General features: G+C 42.8%; 1 protein-coding gene and 1 long non-coding RNA gene across 2 annotated transcripts; one reads left to right on the top strand and one right to left on the bottom strand.

Annotated features, from left to right (window-relative positions):
* Window positions 1-25,514, top strand: eif3ea (eukaryotic translation initiation factor 3, subunit E, a). The gene is given in 14 exon segments (XM_035530491.2): window positions 1-110; window positions 673-790; window positions 951-1,032; window positions 3,549-3,578; window positions 4,483-4,525; window positions 5,232-5,327; window positions 10,749-10,874; window positions 11,422-11,543; window positions 14,511-14,637; window positions 15,543-15,644; window positions 18,997-19,106; window positions 23,610-23,712; window positions 24,303-24,437; window positions 25,365-25,514. Coding segments are annotated over 14 exon segments (1,368 nt in total). The 5' UTR covers window positions 1-20; the 3' UTR covers window positions 25,449-25,514.
* Window positions 11,566-13,178, bottom strand: LOC113586266 (uncharacterized). Its single transcript, XR_003411592.3, has 3 exons — window positions 13,026-13,178; window positions 12,428-12,562; window positions 11,566-11,662 (listed from the first exon to the last, which is right to left on the bottom strand). It is a non-coding gene; the product is annotated as an uncharacterized LOC113586266 (long non-coding RNA).

Genomic DNA, 25,514 nt, shown 5'->3' with positions numbered 1-25,514 from the left:
GATCATTTTCCGTGGCCAACATGGCGGAGTACGACTTGACTACCAAAATTGCTCACTTTTTGGATAGACATCTTGTTTTTCCTTTGATGGAATTCCTGTCTGCTAAAGAGGTACATAGAAATTGTGTGTGTTTATTTGAAGATAGAGATAGAGGGTGATGTGCCTGAAGTTATATTGTCTTTGCACGTGTGGGGATCTGCTGGAGTCGCTGAACATGTAGCATTAGCCAGAGCCTGTTAGCGGACAGACTGCGAACTTTGCAATTCGAGAAAGCTTTTGAAGTTACGTTAGTAAACTCAATTGATAACGTTTTTTTCTGCAGCCATCGTAGTGCTATTTTGTGCGGGTAGCTAGTTGTAATTTTAGTCAGTTGGGTCAGCTGTCTGATTATGTAGCTACATAACTATAATAATTATGTAGCTACATAATGTTAGCTAGCGAATTTAATAGCTAGAGATTTGGAATACAATAGTAGATAGCTAGCTAGCTAGCTAAATGATAATGATCCGCAATTTAGCAACATTACTAGGAAAAAAAACAATACACAGAACAACCATTCATTAGCAGTATATACCTGTCGTACCTTTTTATTGTGGTGTACCATCTGCCTGCCTGGTGTAACTGAGAAACGTCTCATTTAATAATGTTATTTACATACCCCCTCCCCTACAGATCTATAATGAAACTGAGCTTCTACATGGGAAGCTTGATCTTCTCGGTGCCACCAACATGGTGGACTTCGCCATGGACGTCTACAAGTGTTTGTTCCCTGGCAAGGAATTACCAAACTGTGAGCTCCATAGCCTTAAGTATACCATACCATTGGTACAACAGAACCTCTGCAGTGATATACCTAAGATAGTTTTGGGACCCTGTTTGTTAATAAGCAATGATATTTTAAGTTGAATTAAAGGGAATTTACAATTCATAAACAATTTGTCCCATTTCAGCCCTAAAAGAGAAGAGGAGAGCAGTTGTAGGCAAGCTCAGGCAACTTCAGTTCTTGTCTAGACCACTAGACAAATGCAGTCCGTGAGGTTGTTGAAGCTGCTAAGAAGCATGCATGTGATACCGGACATGTATACTTCTGATACAGAACTCTAAAGGTAGCTGTCCAGATGATCGCCTTGCTAGTAGATTTCCTAAATAGTTTACTCTGAGATATGTGGGAGAGATTTCATCATTAAGAGATCTTCATTTGTAAACATTTTCTCAAATAATGTCAAGAAAACTTGGAAGAAAGCCTTGTCTTTTAGTATAACATCTAAAGACACACATGTGAGCTTACTTTTATCAAAAAGACAGATAGACTTTGTTCTTTGTTCTTTTTAATCTTTTACATAATTAAGATTGGTCTATTAATCTGGCCCTTTATACTTGTCCCTGTTTCAGATATGCATTTGGGTTCATTAATAGTCATCTGTTGCATGGTTGATGAGTTAGAACTTTTCCCAGGGAAAGAAACAAGTGTGATCAAGAGGAAATTTATATTTTGTGGAAGCAGAAAAATTCAGACTTTGGTTAATTAGTGTCATTTCTTAGTGTCTAGGGTACCATTCAGTCAAAATTATGATGACTGACTTACAGTCAGCATAAGTCATTATTATTTTCAGTGTTTATTCATCTGTAATTGAACACAATTACTTTGTTTGATCTTTTCCCATGTTTTTCCTTCAAGTAGCTGAAATATTCTTAATGGGCATAGCCAGAATTTATGCTCATATAATGCCTGTGTGGTTTGATTCTACACATGTAAAGAATATTTATATTATGCAATAATAACAGTAATAATACTAATTATGTGTATATATTTACAATGTTTATTTTGTATTTTCTTTTTAAAAAGTAACTTTTTCTTAGTGTTTTAACAACTTTTGGTAGTTAATGTACAGTGAAGCATCAATTTGACAGTTTTTGGTTAAGGTACATTGATGGATTTGGTTAAGGTACATTGATCTTATCAGAGTTTTGCAGTGAATTACACTCACTAATTTCACTTTTCCCATTTAGAAAAGATACAAGTAGAATGCTACAAGGGCCTGCAGTATTCAGCGTATGTCTTTGGTGCTGAATTTGCCATAATTAAAAGATTTGGTTAAACTCATGTTTATTCTTTTCTTAGGTCTTCGGCAGGGTGTTCTTTGGTTTATCAATGACTGTTCTGTCCGTCAGCCGGTCTGCAGTTTTAAAGGAGCATGTTTATTTGTTTTATGAAGTGTACTCATTACTAAAACCACTCTTGTTTTCGAGACTCAACAAGCTAACAAACATTCACATCAGTATGCAGTCAGGAAGATCTTTGCTTGGTTGCAGAAATCATTATGTTTTCTTTTAGGCATTATGGAAGAATTTGTCATATGAGTTTTATAAATCAGTGTAGTATTGTGCTTGGACCACTACAATAAATGTAAAACTATAAACCCAGATACAGGCATGTCCATGGTGTGTATAGTGGTTGTTCGGTCACTCTGTAAAGAAACTCTCTCTCTCTCTCTCTCTCTCTCTCTCTCTCTCTCTCTCTCTCTCTCTCTCTCTCTCTCTCTCTATATATATATATATATATATATATATATATATATATATATATATATATATATATATATATATATATATATATATAAAGATATAAAGATACACAAGGACCAGGGGTTTGCTTCTTTTTTATATCAGATTTAAAAAGAAAATACAGAAAGTGACTGCATCTGATTAGATTTTTATTATTATTTTTAAATATATCATTTTGGACATTTGATGCTCTGCTTCATTTTTGGTTACTTTCATAGTCATTTGACCCTCTTTTTGTTTGCAGTTCTGGGTAAAGGGAGACTGCAGGATTTGTTTGTCAATGCTTCTTGTTCACATGGAGAAACCATTGAGCAGTGGACAAGTTTTGTCCTTGCCCATCTGTAACATGATGCGGTCACTGTTCAGTATGGCTTTTTTTCCATGTGTGCAACACAAGCAGTGGTTCATTCAGTCTCATTCTGAACCTGATACAATGAGTCACTTTGTTTCCATCGGCCTGTATTTTCTCAGGAAATTGTAGCAAATGGAAGTTTGTGGGCTGCCTCTCTGCCTCTTGTGAGGTACCTTGGTAGGTGGTAGGCATAGTAGACATCTTTAAAAACCGGTTTGCTTTTCGTTTCTCCAAAACACATTTATCACAGTTGAGGAGTACGCTGTGGCTTAAAAGCAGACGCAGTTTTAATTAAACTGCTCAGATGCTTGTCTGCTCCTAATTAACGAGTGCCTTTGAGGTTTATTTGTTCGATCTGAATATTTAGGGTTTCAGGGGGCATTTTTTGGTGTCTGGTGTTTCGCAAGTTAAAAGGCAACCAGGAAACATGGAACATTTCTCTGTTCTTGTGAAATAATAGCTGTGTTTTTGTGTCCACTCAGTCATTTGTACGCTAACTGTGTTTGATCCAGCTATAGGACAGGCTGTCCTTCAGAGCTGATGGTGTGTAGCAGGTGACATAGTGGTGAGAGATGCATTGAGGCCCATATGAGGGAGAAGAGGTGGATGAAACAAGGATGGACAGATAGAGAGAGACAAACAGATGGATGCAAGGACAGAGGTTGCTGCCATGGTGGAAGAGCTGTGATAAACTGCTGAGGCCTGAGTGTATCCACCTATGCAACTCAGCAACAGCACCTTCACCTCCACAGGGAGGCTGCTCCGGTCTTGGGATCACTGTCCAGGGAGGAGCTGCTGGCAGCAGATTGGCTGGAGGACTACGGTCTATTCTGCTGTCTCACATATCTTACACAAACACACACACACACACGCAGGCTCACATGAGGATGTAAACAAGTTAGGCACGAAGGCTCTGTGATTGGGAAGGCTGAAGGTTGGTTACAAGCAAAGATTCTCCAGGATCAGTCCTCTCCTAAATGGCCGTCAAGTGTGATTGTTCTCTATGCGCTCATTCCCTCTTCTGTTGTATTATAGTATTATTTCACAGAAACAGTGCAATAGGAGCATGCCTTTATAAACAGCCTTTGAAGCTCCCCTCAAATAAAATAAACTTGCCACCTCCTCTTTCTGTCTGGTGTGTTCAGTACCACAGTTTCATTTGCCTGTTCTTCAGAAGCTGGCCACATTTGGTGCGGGTGGGGGTTCAGAAAGTATGGTTACCAGTCCCCTGTACCTAGTCATCTCCTGCAAGTCACCAATTCGCAAGTCACATGAGCAGCAGTAGCTCATCGCTCAGTGCCATCCGACTGGGACACAGCCATTTATTGCTATTTGCCTTTGTCTCATTTTTGCTTCTAATTTTCATTCATTTTAATTTTAACTGTCCTTGATCTTTGAAATATAAATTATGCAGTAGAAAAACTTTGATTTCCGTTTTTTTTTCCTCTGTTATACTTACAAAAACAGTTTTGTACGTTCCTTAAGCTGATTACAACAACAAGAAATTGTAACCTCCAAAAAGGCCCTGCTGACCACAGAAGGCTTTTCTTCCCTCTCTGTTCCAGGGATGGGCGTATGCTGTTTGACTATTTGGCTGAGAAGCATGGTGTAAGTAATTCTGCTGTCTCCTCCGCGGAATTCTCATGACTCCTCTGTGAACTCAGCCTTGTTTTGGGGGGCCAATGGGAGGGGCAGCACTGAGCGTGGAGACGTTAAATGACTTCCCAAAACCTTAACTCATTTTCGGGGTTTTTATGGCTTGCAGAAATTTCTGCGGACATTTACTTTCTGTGGTGAATTGTTAAGAATAAACTAAACAGCTCCGGACCCATGGATCTGGCCGCAAAAATGCTTGGGGATTCTATATTTGACGGGACGGCACTCCCCTCCAACCCGGCATCCCACTGACCTGGGGCCTGTCCTCAGTGTACCTCAATTCACAGGCCCCAAGGCCTTTACTGCACTAATGCAGGGGCTATTCACATTTACAGCCCTCCAACAGGCCCCCCGAAGGGCACATGTCCCTCAGCTCTTCAGCCCATGCGCTGGCCTCCAGTTCGCGCAACCCCTCTTGCTGGGAAGTGAAAAGTGGCACGTGTGCAATTGCAATGAGCTCTCCATTGTCAAATGTTCTGACAGGCTTGGTCTCTCCCCAAGCATGCTGTTGAGGAAGCCCCATAACTCTGTCCTGTCGTCAGCATTTGCTGAGCTTGAAGAGTGCCTTGAAATAACATGATTTACATACACAAGGACGGTCACAGACAGTTTAAGATGCAAATGGTCACTCTTTGAGCCCTCTTGCTTTTCTCTGCAGTTTCGTCAGAAGTATTTGGACAGCCTATCCAAATACGAGTATGAGTGTGGGAATTACTCTGAAGCTGTGGAGTACCTCTAATTCTTCAGAGTCCTGGTCGGTCTCAAACCATACCAACAGCTTAAATAGACAATAACTATTTCATTGACATGATGCTGTCATTTCCACCAATGGGACTGTGCTGGGGCAATTATAGCCCTGAATAAGTTGCTATTACTTTCCTTTTTCATTAAGTGTGATCTAGTGTCTACTCTAAGTCTAATGGACAAACAGTTTAATTTTGATATAGGCTTCCTTTGTAAATGTTAATTAAGGAAACGTATTCATTCCCTTGGGGAAATAGTTCTTTATGTTATTATTTTCAGCACTGGACAGTGCCAAGTGGCCTTAGTTATGAGTATTATGCATACACTTAAACTTTAATTTTTATGAATAAAGTCAGTGATGAATGGATTCTGTTCTCTCACAGGTAGATGTACTGAAAACGAGCAGTTAGCAACACCGTATCTCTGTTTATTAGGAAAACAGTCAAACTACCCATTGCCTATTTTGTTTGGTTGGAATACATTAGTTTTTCAGCAATTTTGCACTCACTATAAGGCTTAAAAAGGTCTTGATGGGTAATTGTGAAAAGCAAATGCCATGGCCTGTTAACCTCTCTGCATGTCCTTGGTGCTAAAAATATGCTGTTCAATGACTCGGGTAAGAGTTTATACTGGGCTGAGTGCTCAGAGTCAGACTTCATAATAAACTCATAATCTGACTGCAGTTTGCTCACTGGCAATGCTGCTTTCTGTACATTATTAATGGGGAGCCTGTGGCCAGATCACACTCTTTTGGGATTCCCACAATTTGTAGTGCTTTAATACTATGTGTGTACAGCTAGATCTCTTAGGGCATGTGGAAATGTCACGATGACATTAGTTTCCTCCAGCAATTTTCTACGGTTGATTAACATTCCTTCAATGTGTTTAAAATGTGAAAAATGCCAATGCAGCATGAACACACTTGACTTTGGATCCCCTCTTGTTAGTTTTAGAAATCCCCAGCTCTTGTAAGACTCCTAGCTTTTGTGTTTTTTTTTTTTAGTTTTGTTTTGTTTGTTTTTGTTTAGTTTTTTTTGGTCTGGTGAAAGATTTAGACAGAGGTAGACTGAGGGTTTTGGATTAAATAATTTTCACCAGTGGAATACTTTGGAAATCAGATAATACCACCGTAGGTTTGTGGGGGAAGATAATTGCAGTTCACCGAGAGTACTGGCAGTATCCACGTTACAAATGCGTACTTCTTATTTCCTCAATAAACAAAGGGCTCATTGCTCGGGCTCTGGTGTGTGTGGTTTCTCTCCCACTGCCTGCAGAAATGAGTGAAAGATGAACTAGCGCGCGAGAATGGCCGAAGCACAGGGCTCCACGCGATGCTGGCTGGCTAGCGGGCGGAGGGTGGGGGGGTTAGCCTGGGAATAGACGGCCTGCGACCTGCTCCCGCCTCCCCTCCCTCACGCGCCCTGCCCGGGGCCACGCCGCCAGGAGAGAGGAACCCTTTGTCAGCGGTGCCCTCGGCTGGGAGTGTGCGGCGGGCTCCACGCCTGGCCGAGTTATCGGACTCCCCTGGCGCTGAGCGTTTCTCACAGAGCCATTTAGCCTGCCTTCTCGCGTGTAATGTGCACTTATTATTCAGATGGCCGGACAGAGCTGCACTCAGGGATGATTCATTAATGCTCGACTTGAGAAAATTGTCTTTATGTTGTGAGCAAAGTCAAACATTTGGTAATGAAGACCATGATCGTTGATGAGCTTCTTAGCAAATGGTGGGTGTGCTTGACAGTTTTTTGTGTTAGCCATTTCTGCTGTATTTGTTTTCATTGTGTCCTCTTATTTACAAAATCATCGACATGCTGTTTTGCTTATTTGTTTGTAGGCACTTGGGGTTTGCGGCAGTAGAAGGAAAGGCGTGCAGGCTTTTGTTAAATCTGTGTGTTAAACTGCATACCTTGACAGCGTTTCCATACTAAATCTAGCTGCAGTGTAAAAGTGCATTGTAACTAAATTTCAAAAGGTAATTCAAAGCCTTGGCATTAGACTCTGGCTCAGAAACTGCACACAACTCTATCAGATGCCTTACCATAAAACAAACATTAGCGCAACATGTATCTGTCATCTCTCTCATTTCTGTTCATCTTAATTGTGCATTCTAAAAAACAAAGCAAGCACTGGATTTAAATGCAGTGCAGGCATCCTCTATAAACATGATGTCAATCCTTTTTTTGTTTTTTCTTTTTTGCCCTCACATGACTTTTGAAATGGTACTACAAAGCCATTCTCATTCACTCCAAGCAGGCAGAAGTTAAAAAAATGAGACAGACTCCTCATTTCTAGAAAACATGAAAAATGGCATCATTTTCTATTTTACACACATCAAACACTTTGAGTAGATGAGCTCTTGGTACCGAGCAACCATGATTGTTTATGGCATTGCAGCTTAGTATAAATAAACCCAAATTGCTCAAAAGCTCTGATTTTGCATACTTCTTCCTGTAGCAAGCATGGTTTCAAACCCTTATATTGTTGACCCTCATTTATAGAACAAAGAGAATGGAAAAGCCATGCAAAGCTTGATTTGAGATAGAGTACCTGGCCTAACCAACTCCGCCCTCAGTCTCCACCTACGCTCTCCCTCATTCACGTCAGTCCTGCCGTCCCCTCATATGGCTCTTAGCTAGGGAGATGGTAGGCTCCAGAACTCATTTAACGTGGGAAATTTAACAGAGGAAGCCAGGCTTGCAAAATCCAGAGCCGAGGTCCTGTTACAGCACGGGTCCAGCGCAAAAAGAGCAACTTATTCATATCATCTGTTAATGCGGGGATTGGATGCTGAGAGTAAAGATTGAGTGTCACGTTGGATCTCTAGCACAGTAAATTTATTGTTGCTGGTCAGTCATCGAAAATGTGCCTGTTTGGAGAAGTGGTGGAAACTTAAGGTAACTGCTGGAAAAACCCAGGTATTGAAACTATTCTTGCATGGTCAGTGCTGAAAGCCAGGCAGTGTGCAAAAAGAGGCCATAATGACATGGAACCTTGCCAGACTTAGCAGGCAGGGACTTCAGGAAAAAAGAAAAAAAACAAACACTTTTAGAAATGAAATGTTGACCTTTATATTGGCAACACAGTGTTATCCCCTCCCCCCAGGACACACTCCCTTTCCACTGGACTATCTTAGAAGTTTTCTACTTTGAAAGTCATTTAAACTTTTCCATTTCCCCCCCTGCAAGTATATAGCTTTCTGCCTCCACTGTGCTGTGCTTATAGGAAATTGCATACAGTTTGTTGAATTTTCTCCAAGAAACTTGGTTTGCACATTGGGATAGTTCTTCTTGCTCTTTCTCATTAACAGGCTTCACAGAATTTTCAACATTTGGTTTCTTGGGTTAATAATGCTGTGGCCTAACACTTTGATTTATTATGTGCGCTCTTCCTGGCTTGACTGCTCCTTTGGCTGTGCTGGCTTGAGGTGCCATGATATCTGGAGACGATTTAAGAGCTTTGTGGACCTGTGAGAGGCACCTGCCTTGACTTCCTGCTTGAGTCACTGTCTCCCAGCCATGTGGTGTTATCATGGTTTCCTGAGGCCCCTTAGGAAGAGTCCAGTACATGGCCTCTCTGCAGGATGCCCTGCCTGCACTTGATTATCTATGCTTTTTTGTTTGTTTATTTATTTTTCTTTTTTGACATAATTAAGAACAGGAGTTTGTATCCCTTTGAAGTTGATTGTCTCTACAAAGATGACTTTTGTTAATTAGAGCCTATATTTCAGTAGATTGGACAAGTGTCTGTTTTGGCTTTTATAAAGTGACTCAGTAGGAAGTTTTCTCTTTCTAAATGGAACATTTGGAGTTTTTGTGTCATTGCACCAAAAAGCCCTGGCATGAATAGACTTAGAGCTCAAAGGTGAAGAGTGTGAGATTTGGCCCGTCAAGCACTTCTTCCTAGCCAACTGTTGGACTGGCCCTATAATTGCCCAGTATTCATACATAACTGCTGCATGGGAAGTTGTATCTCATCGTAGCTCCTGGCCAGACATCAGCTTGTTTGTCTTATTGTCTGAAGATCATTGTTCCTGCACTTCTCCAGGAGAAGTGACTTTTATTAGCCTCCCCACCAACACAAACACACACACACACACACACACACACTTGCCCCTGTTACAGAGCTGATCAAAGCCCCTGCACATGTGTTTAAGGGACCAGCAGCAGGAGCAGCACACTTCATTAAAGAGTCTTGGTGAAGGCCTTGTTCTGAGGTCAGGGCAAGGGCACAGCACTTTGGAGAGCTTTAGTCTCCACTCTGGGTGTCTGAACGAGTGAAGTGTTTGCATACCATAATAGGGATGGTGGTTGATTTGGTTTTGATGTAGGCTTATGGGATCCTCTAATGATTGAAACACACACTGTGGAAACAGATCGGAACCTTCCCAAAAACATGATAGCTTTAAGAGCATCTCAGTGGTCCAAAGTGTTATTGACTCTGCTTGTTACTATGATACTGATGCTAGGACAGTTTCGGGAAATACACCCAAAATGTTTGTTTAGTGAGCCTTACCCTTTTGGTGACCCTTTGAACCTTCTGCTCCTTGGAGCTGACTAACTGAACATTTCCCTTGACATAGCTAGCATTTGACCCTGAGCCTTGTTAGAACTCACTTCTTTAATGCATGCCATTACGCCACAGTCGAGCTGATCCTTCACCTTTCACCTCAAGAGACCTTTTCAACTTAACCTCATGCAGTAGAGCTCATTTTGAGTGAAACCAACCCACCGTGAGGCCAGTTGGATTTAATCTGTAGATATTGACATAAATCGTGATAAATCAGACAATCTAAAATGTTCCATGTTTAGAAACCCCCTTCTATTTGAGAGCTCGGATATTTTTGAGAGTTACAGCAAAACTAAACTAATCAAAAGACACCCTTAAAAAAAACACCAGAAATACATGCCAAATGTGCTTTCAGTTACCCCGGCAATCTGGGCGGATTGTGGAGGGCTGGGCTGGTGTGGGACAGTGGCTGCTTTATCACAAAAAGCAGCATATGAGGTTTTAGAAAAAGCTAAACAGCCTTTCATGGTCCATTTCTCTCCCTGTCAGACTTTGGTCCCTGAAGATGACTTGGTTTAATCCGTTTATCGGCCATAAATAAATAAAAATGTTAACTGTATCCAGCAATTGTGGCCCTGTAGGGGAGCAGGGCTCAGCTCCGAGCCTGGGTGGGGCTGCAGAGCACGGGCTGCAGGCTCTAATGTTTCTGCCCTCCCCTGACCGCTGCCCTTGAGCCCTTGAGCAAGGGACTTAACCCCACTTACTCCAGGCCTACTGCAATATCCGTCCCCCATTCCATGTCCATCGAGGTGGCCTTGAACAGAGCGGTGACCATTTGCCATTTAATAAATAATACATGCATGTTTTCTCTCAAGCTTAATGGTGTTTTATTTTTGCACGTGTGTGTGTTGTGCTGCACATGCAGGTCCCTGCGACGGATCGGAATGCGTTGAACTCCCTGTGGGGCAAGCTGGCCTCCGAGATCCTTATGCAGAACTGGGAGTCTGCTACGGAGGACCTCACCCGCCTGAGGGAGACGATCGATAACAATGTAATGCCCCACCACTCAGAATTCAATACTGAGCTCGGAGTCCTTTACATAGGTCGTGATATTGACCGCCTCATGTTTCAGCAAAGCACAACCACCACTACTGCTGCTGCTACTGTTGTTTTTCTCTCTCTCTCTGGCTCTCTCTCACACACACATAAATACTCACACTCTCACGCTTGCTCTTCCTTTTTCTTTCGTGCTTTCCTAGACGATCTTTTTTCTTCCTTTCATTTATTTTCTGGTTAACTGTCTTCCCTGTTTTGCCTGCAACTCCAGCTGAACCTTAATTGTGTAGTTCTACTACACGACCAGGAAAAGGTGTGAGGTGAGGTGTTTTGGCTTGGAGAAAAGTACAAAATTTTCTTTGACCTCTTAAATGCCTTTTGTGGTCCTGGATTAGACTGAAACAGTATTGCCAACTGAAGCTGAGCTTTTGACATGGAGTCGATAGCACAGAATGCAAATTTAGCAAACCCATTAACCAAACAAACAAAGGACTCTCATCACCTTATCCATCTATCTCTCCCTACCTCCCTCCTCTCCTCAGACGGTCAGCTCTCCTCTACAGTCTCTTCAGGAAAGGACATGGCTGATCCACTGGTCTCTTTGCGTCTTCTACAACCAGCCCAAAGGCTGAGACGTTACTGAGCTATTCCTGTACCAGCCGCAGTAAGCACCTTCAACAGCTGCATGGTTTCGTTCAAATTTTATTTGGCTTTAGTTTGGTCCTAATAAAATCGGATGAGGTAGGATGATGTACGGGTCCAGGTTGGAAAGCCCACCACAGTCTGTAAACGAAAATGCTGATGTTGTACTTCACAGTCCAGTGTCTCACACCACTGCTCCAAACTTACACATACACACACACACACGCAAACGCACAATAACAAACATACATGACCCCAGGGGCCCCAATGAAAGCAAGATGTCAGGTTTGTCCTATGAACACCAAGAATAATAGATGGCTTAGCCAACAAAGCATCTCAGCCCCAGAACAGGAGCTCTGGCTTAGATGACAGCTTCACATGACATATCAACAGTTTTTATAGCAAGCCACAATATGTAAAAGAAATCAAGCTCTTACGATAACAAGGCCTCGCTGTTTTTCTTAAGTGGTCTGAGTGAGTGTGCTTTATTTTTCTCCCTCAGACCTGTGCGCTTATACAATTTCTGCTGCAAGCTTGGATGGGAAATCTGATCCCACTACATTAAATGTACACTACACCTACTTTAAGGTTATATTTTTTTTCCCCAATGTAGTTTTGCGTGCTTGATCAGATGCCTGCACTTAATGTAAAGCTTGACGTCTCACCACAACACCCAAGATTAGGTTTATCTGCCTTTCAGCTACTCTCCCCTCCTCTGACTCCAACAGCAGATGATTAAGTGAGGCCAGACCAGTAATTACTAATAAGTACCTCACCATAGTGGCTGTAAGGATAGACTGAGGTTGCTAGTTGTGCTGTTGCAGGCTGGAAACCTCAGTGAGGCTTAGCCCTTCTCTCCTGCTGGTGACTGCTTGCTTTCTTTGGGCTGAGGCCAGGGCCACTGACCTGTGGATGTGAGCCTGGGCTGGGTGTTTGACCCTTGGGGTGAGCCTGCAGTGTAGGCTACACCAGACCTTCTCTGCTTACTGCAGCCTTGCTGCAAGGCTCTGAGACGGCGAGTCAGCTGGCTTTGCAGCGGCTCTGTGGATTTGGGTGCTCATTATACCAGAAGAATCTTTATGCTAGATTAAACTCTCTCAAATAGGTACTTCTAATTTGTGGTTGCACTCTTCAAGTCTAGGATCTTTCTATGTTGGCCACATACTTTATAGTTCTTTTCTCAACATTACAAAGTTTTCTCACCATTCCTGATTTCATGCTTGTTTTCAGAGTTGCTGCCTCAAAACAAGATTAGACTAGATCCCATGAATCTGAATCTCAATTTATGGTGTTTGGATACATTGCATATTATTGTTTACCACAACAGAGTTATGTTCATATTGATTGATAGTTTAACTTGAAGAAGAGCGTTATTAATCATGAATGGTCACCATAAAAGATAAATCTCTTTTCTAACCAATCATTTGGATATTATCATTGTACAAACATTTAAGCTTGTGAGTGTTTTGGTTCTGTTCAGATGGCAAATGTTTAGAAGACTTACCCTCAAGCTGATGATGATGATGATGATAATGATGATGATGATGACACTGCCATGCTGTCGAATGGATAGACAAACAAAATCAAAACCTGAAAGTTTTTAGAGAAGAAAAATGATATAGAAGTTTGGCTATCAAATTATGCAGTCTGTCCAAGGGCAGCTGGAGCGAGAATATTGTCATAAGATGATCTATGATTTAGGTGCAAACAGGAAAGATAATACTGAAGTAATACTATCCTTACCCTTACGCAGTGGCTCTGTGTGGCACGTGATTTGCCTCTAATTCTAATCCCAACCCCCACATGTATCATGAAATACATGAAACTGAAACTGCACAGCCATTCACTACATATCTGGACTTCTGTCTCTGCGCACTTTAAATCTCAAACCGCTATTAGAGCGAAAAATAGTTTGAGCATAATTGTCTGAGTGACACACATTTGGTAATATAAACTTACACCCTTGACATCTTTGTGAAATTATAAAGCAGTCTGTTAAGATGAATGGTGGTTACAAACTTAGCCATCGGGCTGCTTAGATAATTCTCTCCGTGTTGGAACATGAATCCCAGATATGGCATCATGACTCATGCAAGCAGGAGGGCCTTCGGAGCCCCCTCTGGTGAGTGAGTAGGTGTAAGTTAATCAGGAACATAGCATGCAGCGTTGTGGTTTGCCACCGACTACAAAGGGAGGAGGGGCCCACACCAGCCAGGATCACACGCCACCCGAACCCACTACCATTTTTAGCCCCGACATCTGAAGTGCCACAGGCCTTCTTGTCCCTCTAATTGTTTTGGCTAATTAAGCCATCCGCTGGTCTTCCTCTCTTCTAGAACGACATGTGTTTCTGCAGTCTGACCCGTAAGAGGGCTATAGTGGCTGGCCAAGGCAGGGCAACTCTACTTCCTCTTCCAAATTTAATTTGATCCTCGTAGGAGGTTGTGGCAGAAGTGTGTGTGGGGGTGGGTGAGTGGGTGAAGGGTTCCGAGATGTTCACTCCGATACCACAGGCACCAAGGTTGTCCTTCCAATTGACTTGATATGTTAAGTGCACCTTAAAAGGAGCTCTCAGTCTTATGACAAGGCGTCCGTTGTGTGTGTATGTTTTTCCTTCCCTTTTATGATTGAATGCTAAGGTCTGTCCCCGGCTGCAGAGAAGAAACTTTGTCTTGGGTTGTAATGGTAGTGCTACTCAGTGCTCAGTCTTGCACTCCATCTACAGCTAGTTGACCTGTGGCTGAAAAACAAGCCCCTCGTGGGTAGTATTTCACCTGCTGGCCAGGCCGGTGGCCATTGATCCATATCTAGGTAGGGATTTTCCTTCTCTCCCCTTCACAGTGGCACCAGTGAATAAAGATGCTTTCACCATTACCGTCCATGTTTTTTTTATTTGTGTTGGTTTTTGTTTTTTTGGTCAGTAGCCACCCCTATTCCCTACTGACCATAAAGGAAACCTTCCTTTGAAGTGTGTGTCCTGCGTTCCCAGGTATCTTGATGCTATTCTGGCCATGTGCCCACATATTCTGCCCTATCTGACCACAGCTGTCATCACCAACAAGGATGTGCGGAAGTGTAGGCAGGTCCTGAAGGATCTGCTCAGAGTCATCCAGCAGGTTTGGGGCTATGGTTTCTTACCCACTAACTGTTTAACTAGGACCTGCTCCTGTATGCGGGAGGGCACTCGCACTCATTCATGTGGCCAAGTAGGTGTAGGCAATATCACTGATCAGATCCAGCACTGCCCCTCCACCCCCATGCCCATGTATTGGGGAAGGCACTGAAGACCCCATTGCAGTCACGTGTGCTTGCTTTCCTCTTTGAAGGATCATTTAAAATAAAAGAGACCCTCCCATAACAGATAAACAAAACACTGCTTCTCATTTGATCTGAAAACCACCATCACTTCAGCATGCCCCAGTAGGGAATTGTCAACGGTCTGTGTGTGTGTGTGTGTAAGTAATTGTGTGATTGTTGAAAAAAGAAATGCACAATCTACATGTCTGAGAAAACTTCGAGTCTCTCCAGGTCCCTACACCAGGCCCACGAGTCTTGAATCCATTAAGTGTGATGAATGGAACTGGACTGTCTGATTGTAGTGTTCCAGTGTCTCATCATCCAGCAGCAGTAGCTTCTTCAGAGATCAGTGGCTCTGAAATCTAAATAAGAGCCGTGTTTCCAGCCCATGGGTAATCTCTTAAACATGCGAGTCAGTGCGCTCAGCGGCCCACTTGCGCTGCTCTCTCCTCTCATGGTTTCTCAGACATGCATGGTATTTATATCCTGGGAAGACCCAAAACCTGTATCAAGTATCCCAGTGGGGCTCATCTGCTAAAAGCATTGTTCTGAACCTTTACAAATCATACAAATGTTTATAGATTCGGGAGAAAGGAAAAGCCACTCTTTAAAGACAGATGGATATGGACAAAAACATTTTCTCACATGTTCCTTCAGACACACAATGAAATGTTGGCTGGAAAATAATCTTTGCTGTTGTTGTTGTTTCCTCTGTCCATTCCAGGAGTCCTACACCTACAAAGACCCTATCACAGAGTTTGTGGAATGTCTGCATGTGAACTTTTACTTTGATGGCGCTCAGAAAAAGTTAAGAGAGTGTGAATCGGTAAGTTGCAGGTGTCTTTTTAATTTGCGTTTTTCTTAGCTTGGTTTGGAGGTCATTATCAAAGCCGTTGTGCACGTCTAAAAGCCAAAAGATTCTTCAGTATCAGACACATCAAGATTACTTTAACACATAAAGCTTCTGTTACAGAATGCATTCAGGGAAGTAAACCTGTATTTATTATAATAAGATCATTCAGTTTGATTTTTCTGTCAACAGAAAGTCTACAAGTTATCAGTTTGCTTCCATCACGCCTCTGGTTCCTTAAGAACAAGTAATAAGAGTGCGCGTGGCGCGGGCCCACGCCTGGTCGGAAGAGCCCCAAGAACATCCCAGGGTGCTGGTGGGAGTAATTAGCGGAGTTGTGTCATGAGCTGTGCTTGCCCACAAATGGCCTCCACTTTTGTCTCGGGGCCTGAAAGGAGCTTGAGAACCTCGACCGCTCTCTGTGGGTGTGTGTGTCATGGGCCAGGCAGAGAATGCCTCTCGGAAAGCCTCTGACTCACCGTCTGTTATGTTTTTATGATGCCCAGTAAGCGTCCATCAGCGGGATGGTTAACAAGAAGCACTTTTGGTGTGTTGAGGCAGGCCCCCACATTGGAAAGAGCCTCCTGCAGCTCTGACTGGGCCAAGGGTCTGTGTTTTCTCTTTGGTTTGTAATGGCTTTGTGTGATGGCCTGTACAGTACAAATCACCATGTGATTTGCTTTGTCATACAAGTGTCTTTATGGTCAGAGCATGGAGTCCTAGTGCCAGCAGAGCAATGCTTAGAAAAAAGGTACCAGTCATTTAAGGTGTATGTATAAGGCAACATTCATTTAGGATATAAGTGGGTGTTGACAGACACTTTCGGTTTTTCCAGTGAAGTTTGGTAGGATATGATTTCCCCCCTTTTCTTTCCCCTTATTTCTTCATATTTTGGTGTATCATAGCTGGTGTACATGGAACATTAATTCTAAGCAGCAGCCTGTGCCTGTTGCGTTCTGTGGTCATGACCAAACTTGGCACATTTTCCTAGTGCCCTGACCCTGGAAAACGTTAGTATTAAACATAAAGTTGTTTAGTAATGTTCTACACAAACTTAGTGGCCAGATCTTTCATAGTATTGCATATAGTTCGGCATTTGGACGTTGTCTTTGTATGAATAAATCCAGACATGTCCTCACAGTGCAGCTCTTGGGTGAATTAAACACCCTAGGCTCTGCACTCACAAGGCTTCTAAGTAGAGCGGTTTAAAAGGTCAAGCACTTTGTATACAAAATTGTTAAAAAAGACAAACTTTTTATGCCTGCCTTTGCCTTCTTATTCCATAATCATTTATACTTACATGTTGATTCTTTTTTATGGTTTCACATCTTGTGATCTAAGTAATGCCTAGAGCATACTTAATCAGGGTAGTGACTAATTAGGGGCTGTTCACACGATGCACAGCCTTCAGCGCAGGGAAGGAGGTGAGAGTGGTTTTGCAGGTCCAGTGGCCAGAGGGCTCTCCCACTGCAAGATCAGGCAGGTGTGCTAATTACCACCACTCTCAGAAGACTTGTCCGCTTAGCATGCAGAGTGTAATGGAGATTTCCCTAATGGTTTGATCATTTGGACCTACCCAGACATAAAAGTCTCAAGTGTGTGCGATTTTGAGTCTCATTTTCATCCTTGCTTCTTGCCGATAAACGTTTGGAATGAAAAACATCTGGCCTGATCAAATGGGTTCCCTCACAGAAGTAAATGTTTATAAATCATGTCACTGGTTTGGTGGGGGTATCATTTTTCTGTTAACATGGTCTGTCCTTTTTTCTATTATTCTTACATACAATAGTCTGTTTTCCTTGACTTTTAATGTCATATGCTTAATGTTAATTTTACCTTGAGGTTCGTAGTACAGCAGCTCTGAGTATTAAATATTGTGCCAAACTGGCTGAGAGGACAGTGAGAAAATGAGACTACGTCTTGTTACTGTTATACTGAGCACTCCCCCCCCCAAATCCAATGAATATTGTTTGTGTGATTGTGCAGTTCAGTGTATGTTTGCCATTTGACTGTAGTTGTCATTGGCTCGATGTAGTTTGTAACAAGTATGTTATGCATATCCGTGGAGAGCAGTGTTAAACAGTTTTTAATCTTATTAAAGGTAAAAATATGTATTTCAAAACCTTGTATAATACACTTAAAAATACATTTTTGTGTTGTTTTAAAAACAGTAAACTAAGAGTTTGTCTTGAAAAACACAGATGACAGTAATTATGGAACTTAAGTGATCTTTTTTTCTGGCTTAAGATAAGCAATGTCACTGGTGAAATGTGCGCCGGCTGATAGAGCCATGTAGTTGGTATCTCTTCAAGCAGAACAGCCGCGATAGCGGCAAACAGGGCCTAAGCAAACATTGCGGGGGCTTGTGAGGGCAGGGGCCTGTGAGCATGTGAGTGTGGGGTCCTGTGAGTGCGAGGGGCTGTGAACATGTAAGTGGAAGGCCCTGTGGGCATGGGGGCCTGTGAGCGTGTGAGTGCGGTGCCCTGTGGGCCTGTGAGTGTGGAGCTCAGTGAGTGCGAGGGCTTGTGAGCGTGTGAGTGGAGGGCCCTGTGAGTGCAAGGGCTTGTGAGCGTGTGAGTGTGGGGCCCTGTGAGTCTGAGGGCTTGTGAACATGTGAGCTCGGGGCCCTGTGAGAGCAGAGACTGTACCCAATGCTGAGGATGGGCCTGCAAGTGAAGCATGCAGCAGGCATGGGCGGTGATCACATGCCTTCACCACTGCGGAATGCACTTGCCCCATAACACTCCGCTCCACAGCCTACTGAAAAGGTGAGTGTGAAGTGGAAGGCTGAGGTGGGGAGGAATGAGAGTTCCAGGCGTGTGTGCGCACTGGGCAGCACACAGCTGGGCTCTGGGTCTGGGATTGTTATGAGACAGCAGAGCATCCGTGTGAATGCAGTGGCAGTGTAAATTGGTTCCACTGTGCAGCTCGCCAGGCACTGTGGCAGTGGGCGAGATGAGTAGCGATAAGACGAAGCCACTGCGGCGGGCTGGGCGCCTGGCTCTGTTCCTGCTCTCTTCCGGCTCTGTTCCTGCTCTGTTCCTGCTTGCTTTCATGTGGAAACTGAGGAATTCCAAGATTTGCGGTTGATTTGGAGTGTTGTGAATGGCCCAGATCATGCTTTTCTATTTTTTTTCCTTTGTCCTTCTAAATGGAGGTTTTCTCCTTTTATGACAATTGCTAAAGCAAACTTCTGAGCATTGAACTTTAACATGGACGTATTAGGAGCAGACCCCGTCTTTTTCTAATCATTGTATAGGGGATGGTTTATTACCCCACTCCTTAAGTGTTCAGCAGTATCTTTAATCAGCATTTTAATCTCCTGAAGGTGCTGCTAAATGATTTCTCCTTGGTGGTGTGTCTAGAAGACTTTATTGAAAATGTTCATCTCTTCATCTTTGAGACCTTCTGCAGAATTCACAAGTGCATCAGTATAAGGTAACTTAGAGCTTTCCAAACATAAGTCAGGGGTCAAGGTTTCAGCCAAGCTTGAGTAACACGGTAGTTACACAAGGTAATGCCTCAGTAATAACGTCTCTGGCAGTAAATGACCTGTAAATGTCTGGATGGTTGAGCACAGATTTAGACTAGTCCAGTGGTCTTAGTCTGGCCCAAGGATAAATCAGCAATTATTGAGTGTTATGAATATTTTTAATGCTTGGAGCGTAAAAAAAGCAGCAGTTCTCCAAATGTGTCCACAATGTGGCATTGCTTCCTGCTTCTTTCTTCAGTGCTCCCATTCCACTCACATCCTTTTTATTACCTAGCGTGCTAGAGGAAGTATGTCCAGAGACCAGCTGCCAGCACCTCAGCCTCTCCCCACACACACATACAGAGAACCAGACATCGCAAGCACATCTACTCGTATGCTTTCAAGCAGTTCTATAGAGTTTAAATATTACCCGTAGGAGGCCTGCACCCAGAGCTCTCCATTCAGTGAATACTACAGAAGCTCATTCTTTCACATCCCTTGCTGCCCTCTTTCTCTCTCATTCACACACACACACACACACACACACACACACACACACACACACACACACATATATACATGTGCACACACACTGCCATTAAGATAAATCTCTTGCTTTCAGTTCAGTGCTGACAAAATATTCAAAGGCATGTCTACAGTTAAACAGAGTGACCAAAGCTGGTAAGGCTACAGAGTAAGCAGGGATTGCTTTTAGTTACAGTTCTTATTGGAACCTGTTTTGTAGACCACTCACCCACCTCCTGCCCTGCATTGAGTGGGGCAGGTGTTTTATTGCCACTTTACTCTGGTTGCTCTTCTTTATTGCCCATTTTTATGGTATACACCCAGCTTTGTAGGTTTCCAGAGAAGACACATGATGGTTTGAGTTGCCTTTTTTCCCCCCTGTTGGAAACAAGGCAGTGGGGAAGCCAGGGACATTTGGGCGGGTGACATTGGTCTCCCTCTACCTGCTTATTAGCGCTCCTGCGATAGCACGCAAAACAGCGAGGCATGCACTGCTGCACTCACCGTTTAACAAGCTTTTTGTAAGTAGTCGTCTGTGAGCATCTGTCCAGCAATGTCGTTTCCCTCCCTCACTGTGTGGAGCGGGAAGCACATGGCAGGCAGCGGCTGGGGATTTAACAGGTTGCATCCACCTCAGGGGATTTCTGGCATCTTCTAAAACGCAGCACGAACACATGCACGCACATGTGGGTACGCACACGCTGAACTTTTCCAGAATTACCTGTTTGTTTATTTGGAATTATTTGTCTGTTTATTTGTTTAGATAAACATACAAATTTAAAATGTAAAATTACAGATTTATTACCTGTTGTTTCGAAAAAAAAAGTTTGTCTTGTTTTAGTTCACAAATTCACAGACATTAGTGCATTATATCAGACCGCTTTGGACACCCTGTTTCTTCCTGTATATTGAATGAATTCTGTAAACAGGGGAAATGTTTGGAATTTGATCAGACGCTGCCCAAATCTTTAGCTGCCGATAGTCTGGGATTGATTACAAGCCCTGTCTGTTCTTGGCTGTCTTGTTCTAGTAGGATAGTAGGAAACAGTTATTTGATAAAGACCACAGCTTAGTGGTAGAACTCAAGAGATACTAGAGTTAGTAGCTACAATTGCGATAATTTATTATCTGTTTGTTTTAGGTTTTTCAAAGTCTTAGAAACAATGCTAGATCCTTTTTAGTGTGTATTGAATAAAGTTTGTTGATAAAGGGAGGCTTCTACCCAAGCATAGATTTACATGCACCTCAGGCTTCTTTATAACATGGACATTTTTACAGCTGCTCACTGTGACAGTTTCATAGGCTTTTTTGCTTTTCATCCTCAGCAATGCCATAAGTAAAGTAAATCTAAGAGTAATTGAGCAGTTTAATGTAGAAGACCCAGTAGAAGTGTGATGCCATGGTTTTACTTGAAAAACTTTTTCATCGGTTTTCCTGGACATCTGATATGTTCATTTGATTAAAAAAGATCTGTGTACAAATCTCTGGCATGGAGTTTGCATTTTCTTTTTTACATCACTAAAATCTAAGGGAGTTTTGATCTCCAGTTGTGCACTAGACTGAAATTTTGTGCCGTAATCTCAACATGTTTAAAATAAATAAACTAAAATCTTGAAAACTCAGTATTTCAGTGTAATAACGGACAGCTTTCTCTATATTACAGTTAGTTCACTGACTACTGACTAACTACTGTGGTCATTTTGGTTTATTTTGAAAAAAATTAGAAAATTCAGTTTTACTCTAAACCTTCAGGGGTCTCTCCAAATGGCATGGAATGTCTTCATGCCTTCATATGGAAGTGTTTAGCAATGCATTTGTTAAACTCCACTATGTTAAAAAGGGGGCACTTCTGTGGTTGGTGTTCTCCCTGGACTCTGCTTGTCCCAGCTTTAATGCCTGACCTCTCTGTTAAGCACGAGGCTCCTGGAGCGAGACGGGTCTCCCCGGTCCTGCTGGCCCACAGTCAGAATTGGATAAATCAGTGGAGAGGAGCCAATGAATGTAGGGATTGATGTGAAAGCGATCTCCACCACCACCCACCCCCTGCACCTAAGGACCTAGGTTAGGTCTGCGTAAAATGAGCCTGCAGCAGGAAAAGGCAGCTGGCCTCCAACAACCAGGGCAGGCCATAAGCACTGAAGGTCCATATTTTTCCCCACTTCCTGTTTTTTTTTTTTTTTTTCTCATCTGGTTTTGTGCAATTCCTTTTGCAGAAATATGTTTCTAATGAGATTACACCGATTCAGTCCTAATACCTCCATCTTTGGGATATTTTCCCTGCTTCAAATTGGATCAGGGCATGCAGGCATCTTGGTGTGTATAAGCAGGGGCTGACCTGGATTTGTTAAATGAGCATGTGCAAAGGTTGTCTGGTCAGTTCCCTTCAGAAGAAACACAGTCATGTTTATTTTCATCCAGTCTCTGGCTGTGACTTTGCTGATACAATGGCTGGACAAATGTTTGCTTCCATCTGCCACAATCAACAATTTGACCAATTTGAGTTTTTTAAAGTGACCTTTGATGCTAACCATTTAGCATCTGAGAAGGACCAGAGCCTAGTTCTGCCTCTCTTTAACAGAAGTACAGCACCGGAGAGAGATGTTCTGAATGACCCAGTGTTCTAATTGGTTTCCTGTGCCTTTTTAGCTGTAATTGGTAATCAGTCTGCAACGTGCTTTGCTGTGCTTTTTCGAGATCTGGAAGAGCACAGCTTTCATGTTTCCCTCTCCAGGCTCTGGAGTCTACAAGCATTCCTGTCTCCAATGTCAATAGGGTCCTCTGCTTGATTTTGGACATGTGTTAACCATCACAACCTTAGCCCTTCTGATTTGACAACTGGCACTTTTGGTGGTGGTTAGGTCTTAAATAATGAGCTCTATAAGCAATCTACCTTGTCATATGTCATTTTCTGCATGTTGCTGCGAGAGTAAATGATATCAGCTGTCAGTTCTGCCAGGCTGAGCACGGGCTGCGTGAGAGGTGTTTTTTACAGGCTACTAGGTTGCCTTTGTATATGTGTAGTTCTGACTCCTTAGTGATCACTCATATCATTCTAATATCCCATGCTCGGTACATGATGCTGATATGTTACAGCTTTCTGAACGTGTTTTTATGAATGTGGATAAAATGGTTAGAATGAATAGAGTATTTGTACTGATTCTGAGGTATGGCAAACATTTTAGATAAGGTAGTTTTAAAGGGCATCAAAGGGCAAACAACATAAGCCTTGTTTTTGGTAAATGAGAATAAAGAAACTTGGTCTACCCAAATCCAATTCTATATATTCAGTCAGGAAAGTCAGATTTTGGAAGAAATGGCCTACAGTGCCAAAGAAGACCTGGATTTTGGAAAGACAGATGAAAAGGCATTTGATCAAAGAGCAGTGGTGCCTCCACCTTCTCTGCGGGAGCCTGTAGCCATATACAGGCCTTGGTGGCGTTGAGCTGAATGCTGCTTTTCTTTGTCAGGGGATGGAGTGAGTGGACAGCAGAGGACCTTTAAGACTGCCTGATGAGTTGAGGGCCAGTCTGTCAAGCTCTCTCAAATGGACTAACTCTCTGGACTCACTTCATCACGTTTCCAGTTTTGGAAGGACATTTCTATTTGTCTGTCATCATTACCTCAGCCTCACTCCATTGCTGCACAATGATGTAATTGTATTCCTTTTTTATGGGCTTCTTAGTCCTGGCACAAATCATCATTATTGCTTTGCTTACAAAATGAAAGGCATTTGTCACTCTGGGATACTGTTCCAAATACTGAGGTTTGACAGCAAACTCACCTTCCCCCAGCACTTAGGTCAGGTCTATAATGCCTATGCCTACATGTTTATTTATGTACGTACACATGAAATGCACAAGTTATGTAGCATTTACGAAGAGTTATGTGTAGCACATAAGCATTCCCCTCAGCCACTTGTCCCAACAGCCTCTGTTTGTTTGCAGCATGCTGGCAGACAAACTGAATATGACTCCCGAGGTGGCAGAATGATGGATTGTCAACCTCATTCGCAATGCCAGGTTGGACGCTAAAATTGACTCCAAACTGGTGAGAAGTCACTGTCTGCTCATATTTGTTTGTTCTGTGTCACTTTCTCTCGAGCATCCCAATGCTCAGCTGATTTTTCCCTTCTCCTTGGTTCTTGTGCTCTCTCTCTCTCACTCTTACTCACTAACTCTCATTTCTTTGTCGTACCTTCCTCTCTCTTGTTCTCTCTCAGCTCTTGTATAGTGTTAGTGTTGGTGCTAGTCAGGAAAAAAATTCCATACTTTTTGGTGGTGGCTTTTCTACCTTTTCTGTAGAAAGTTACTTGGACATAATCGATCAAGTTTTAGTTTGGTGACCCAATGAGAGGTTCCACCTCAGACACACTCCTTCACTGAGACTGGAAAGCTGTGTTATTACGGCCTTTCTGCAGTACCAAATGTCATCACACACCCACCATAGAGCAGGTCCTCTGTAATCTCCTAAATCACACAGCCTTATAATGGTCTGGCCTAGAATTAGGCCTCCGTGTTTGGGACCCAGTCAGCCTGTGTTGAGATAGCGACTGACGATGGAGGCTTTGCGTGGGAACCAAAAGGGCTCAGTGTTTTTCCACTTCATCTAGTCCTGAGCCAGCCTCCTACCTTTGGCAGGGCCATGTAGTCATGGGCAACAATGCCATGTCTCCATACCAGCAAGTTATGGAGAAGACCAAGAGCCTGTTGTTCTGCAGCCAGATGCTGGCCATGAACACTGAGAAGAAGTTGAGCTACAGCACCAGAAACAAGGTCAGAGCATCTCTATCACTTCCACCCCCACCCCCCACATGCCATACGTCCAACTTTTATCTGATCTCATCTCTCGCTGTTTAACTTGCACCCTGTAGTTTACACACGCAAATGATCTGTCCAGAGAGCAGAGCTCTAAGAATGTTGAACAGCCCTCAACCCAGAGCTATCTTTACACGGTATAAACCAGTAAGAGCAAGTTTAACAGAGTGAGGGCTTTCATCAGACCATTCTTCTTCAAAGCACTAATGACAAGGTAGATGGTAGTGCAGCCGTAAAGAAGAAGGCCTGGGTCCAGTGACTCAGCTCTGCAGAGTAAATAACACACACTTGCACACAAGCCCTTGTGAACTTAACTTGAAACTAGAATTCCCTACACTTAGGAATCGCCACAGATGTTTTGCTTGGGGTCCAGTCGGTCACTTTTTGATCTTTGTGTGTGTACACATGCTTGTGTATGAGTGTGATGTATATGCTGAATGCCTAAGCTAGCCTTCCCAAATGTGTGTGTCCTGAACTTTTTGAAAACCTACCTTTTTTCAAATGCTTAGTGTGCTTTTCCAATGCTTTTCAAATTGCATTGTCCAATATGCATGCAACATGACTGAAGTCCATTAAAATGTATTTATCAACTTATGTTACAGTATAAAAACTGTGTTTAGTCACATTTGTAAGGAGAAATCATAAAATGCTTTATGCAGAGTTTCATGTGGGACTCTCAGTAAGTTACCTACAGTGCTAATGAATCTAATCTAACACACAAACAATGTGATCTCAAAGGCATAGAATAATGTAGTTCCATCGTTAAAAAACTTCATACACTACATCCATCACCAGGCACATACAACCTACCAGCCATAAACATGTCTCTTGTATTTAATGTGAATTGGGTAAATAATGTTTGGCCCTCTCGCCCTCTTTCCTTAGGCACCAAACTGGGCTGCTGTGTTCTTCCTGTTAGTCTTCAGCATTCCCAACCTGCCACTGACCATGTCCTCGCCCTCCTCGTGACCTTCAAAGGAGTGTGAGAGGAGCCTTATTTTACATCTGGAATTCAATAAAATATTTTACAAAACA

Source organism: Electrophorus electricus, chromosome 14 (assembly GCF_041902795.1).
Source record: "Electrophorus electricus isolate QZ-2024a chromosome 14, ASM4190279v1, whole genome shotgun sequence".
Lineage (NCBI taxonomy): Eukaryota > Metazoa > Chordata > Actinopteri > Gymnotiformes > Gymnotidae > Electrophorus > Electrophorus electricus.
Note: the sequence above shows the minus strand (reverse complement) of the source record. Positions and strands in the feature narration are given on the sequence as shown.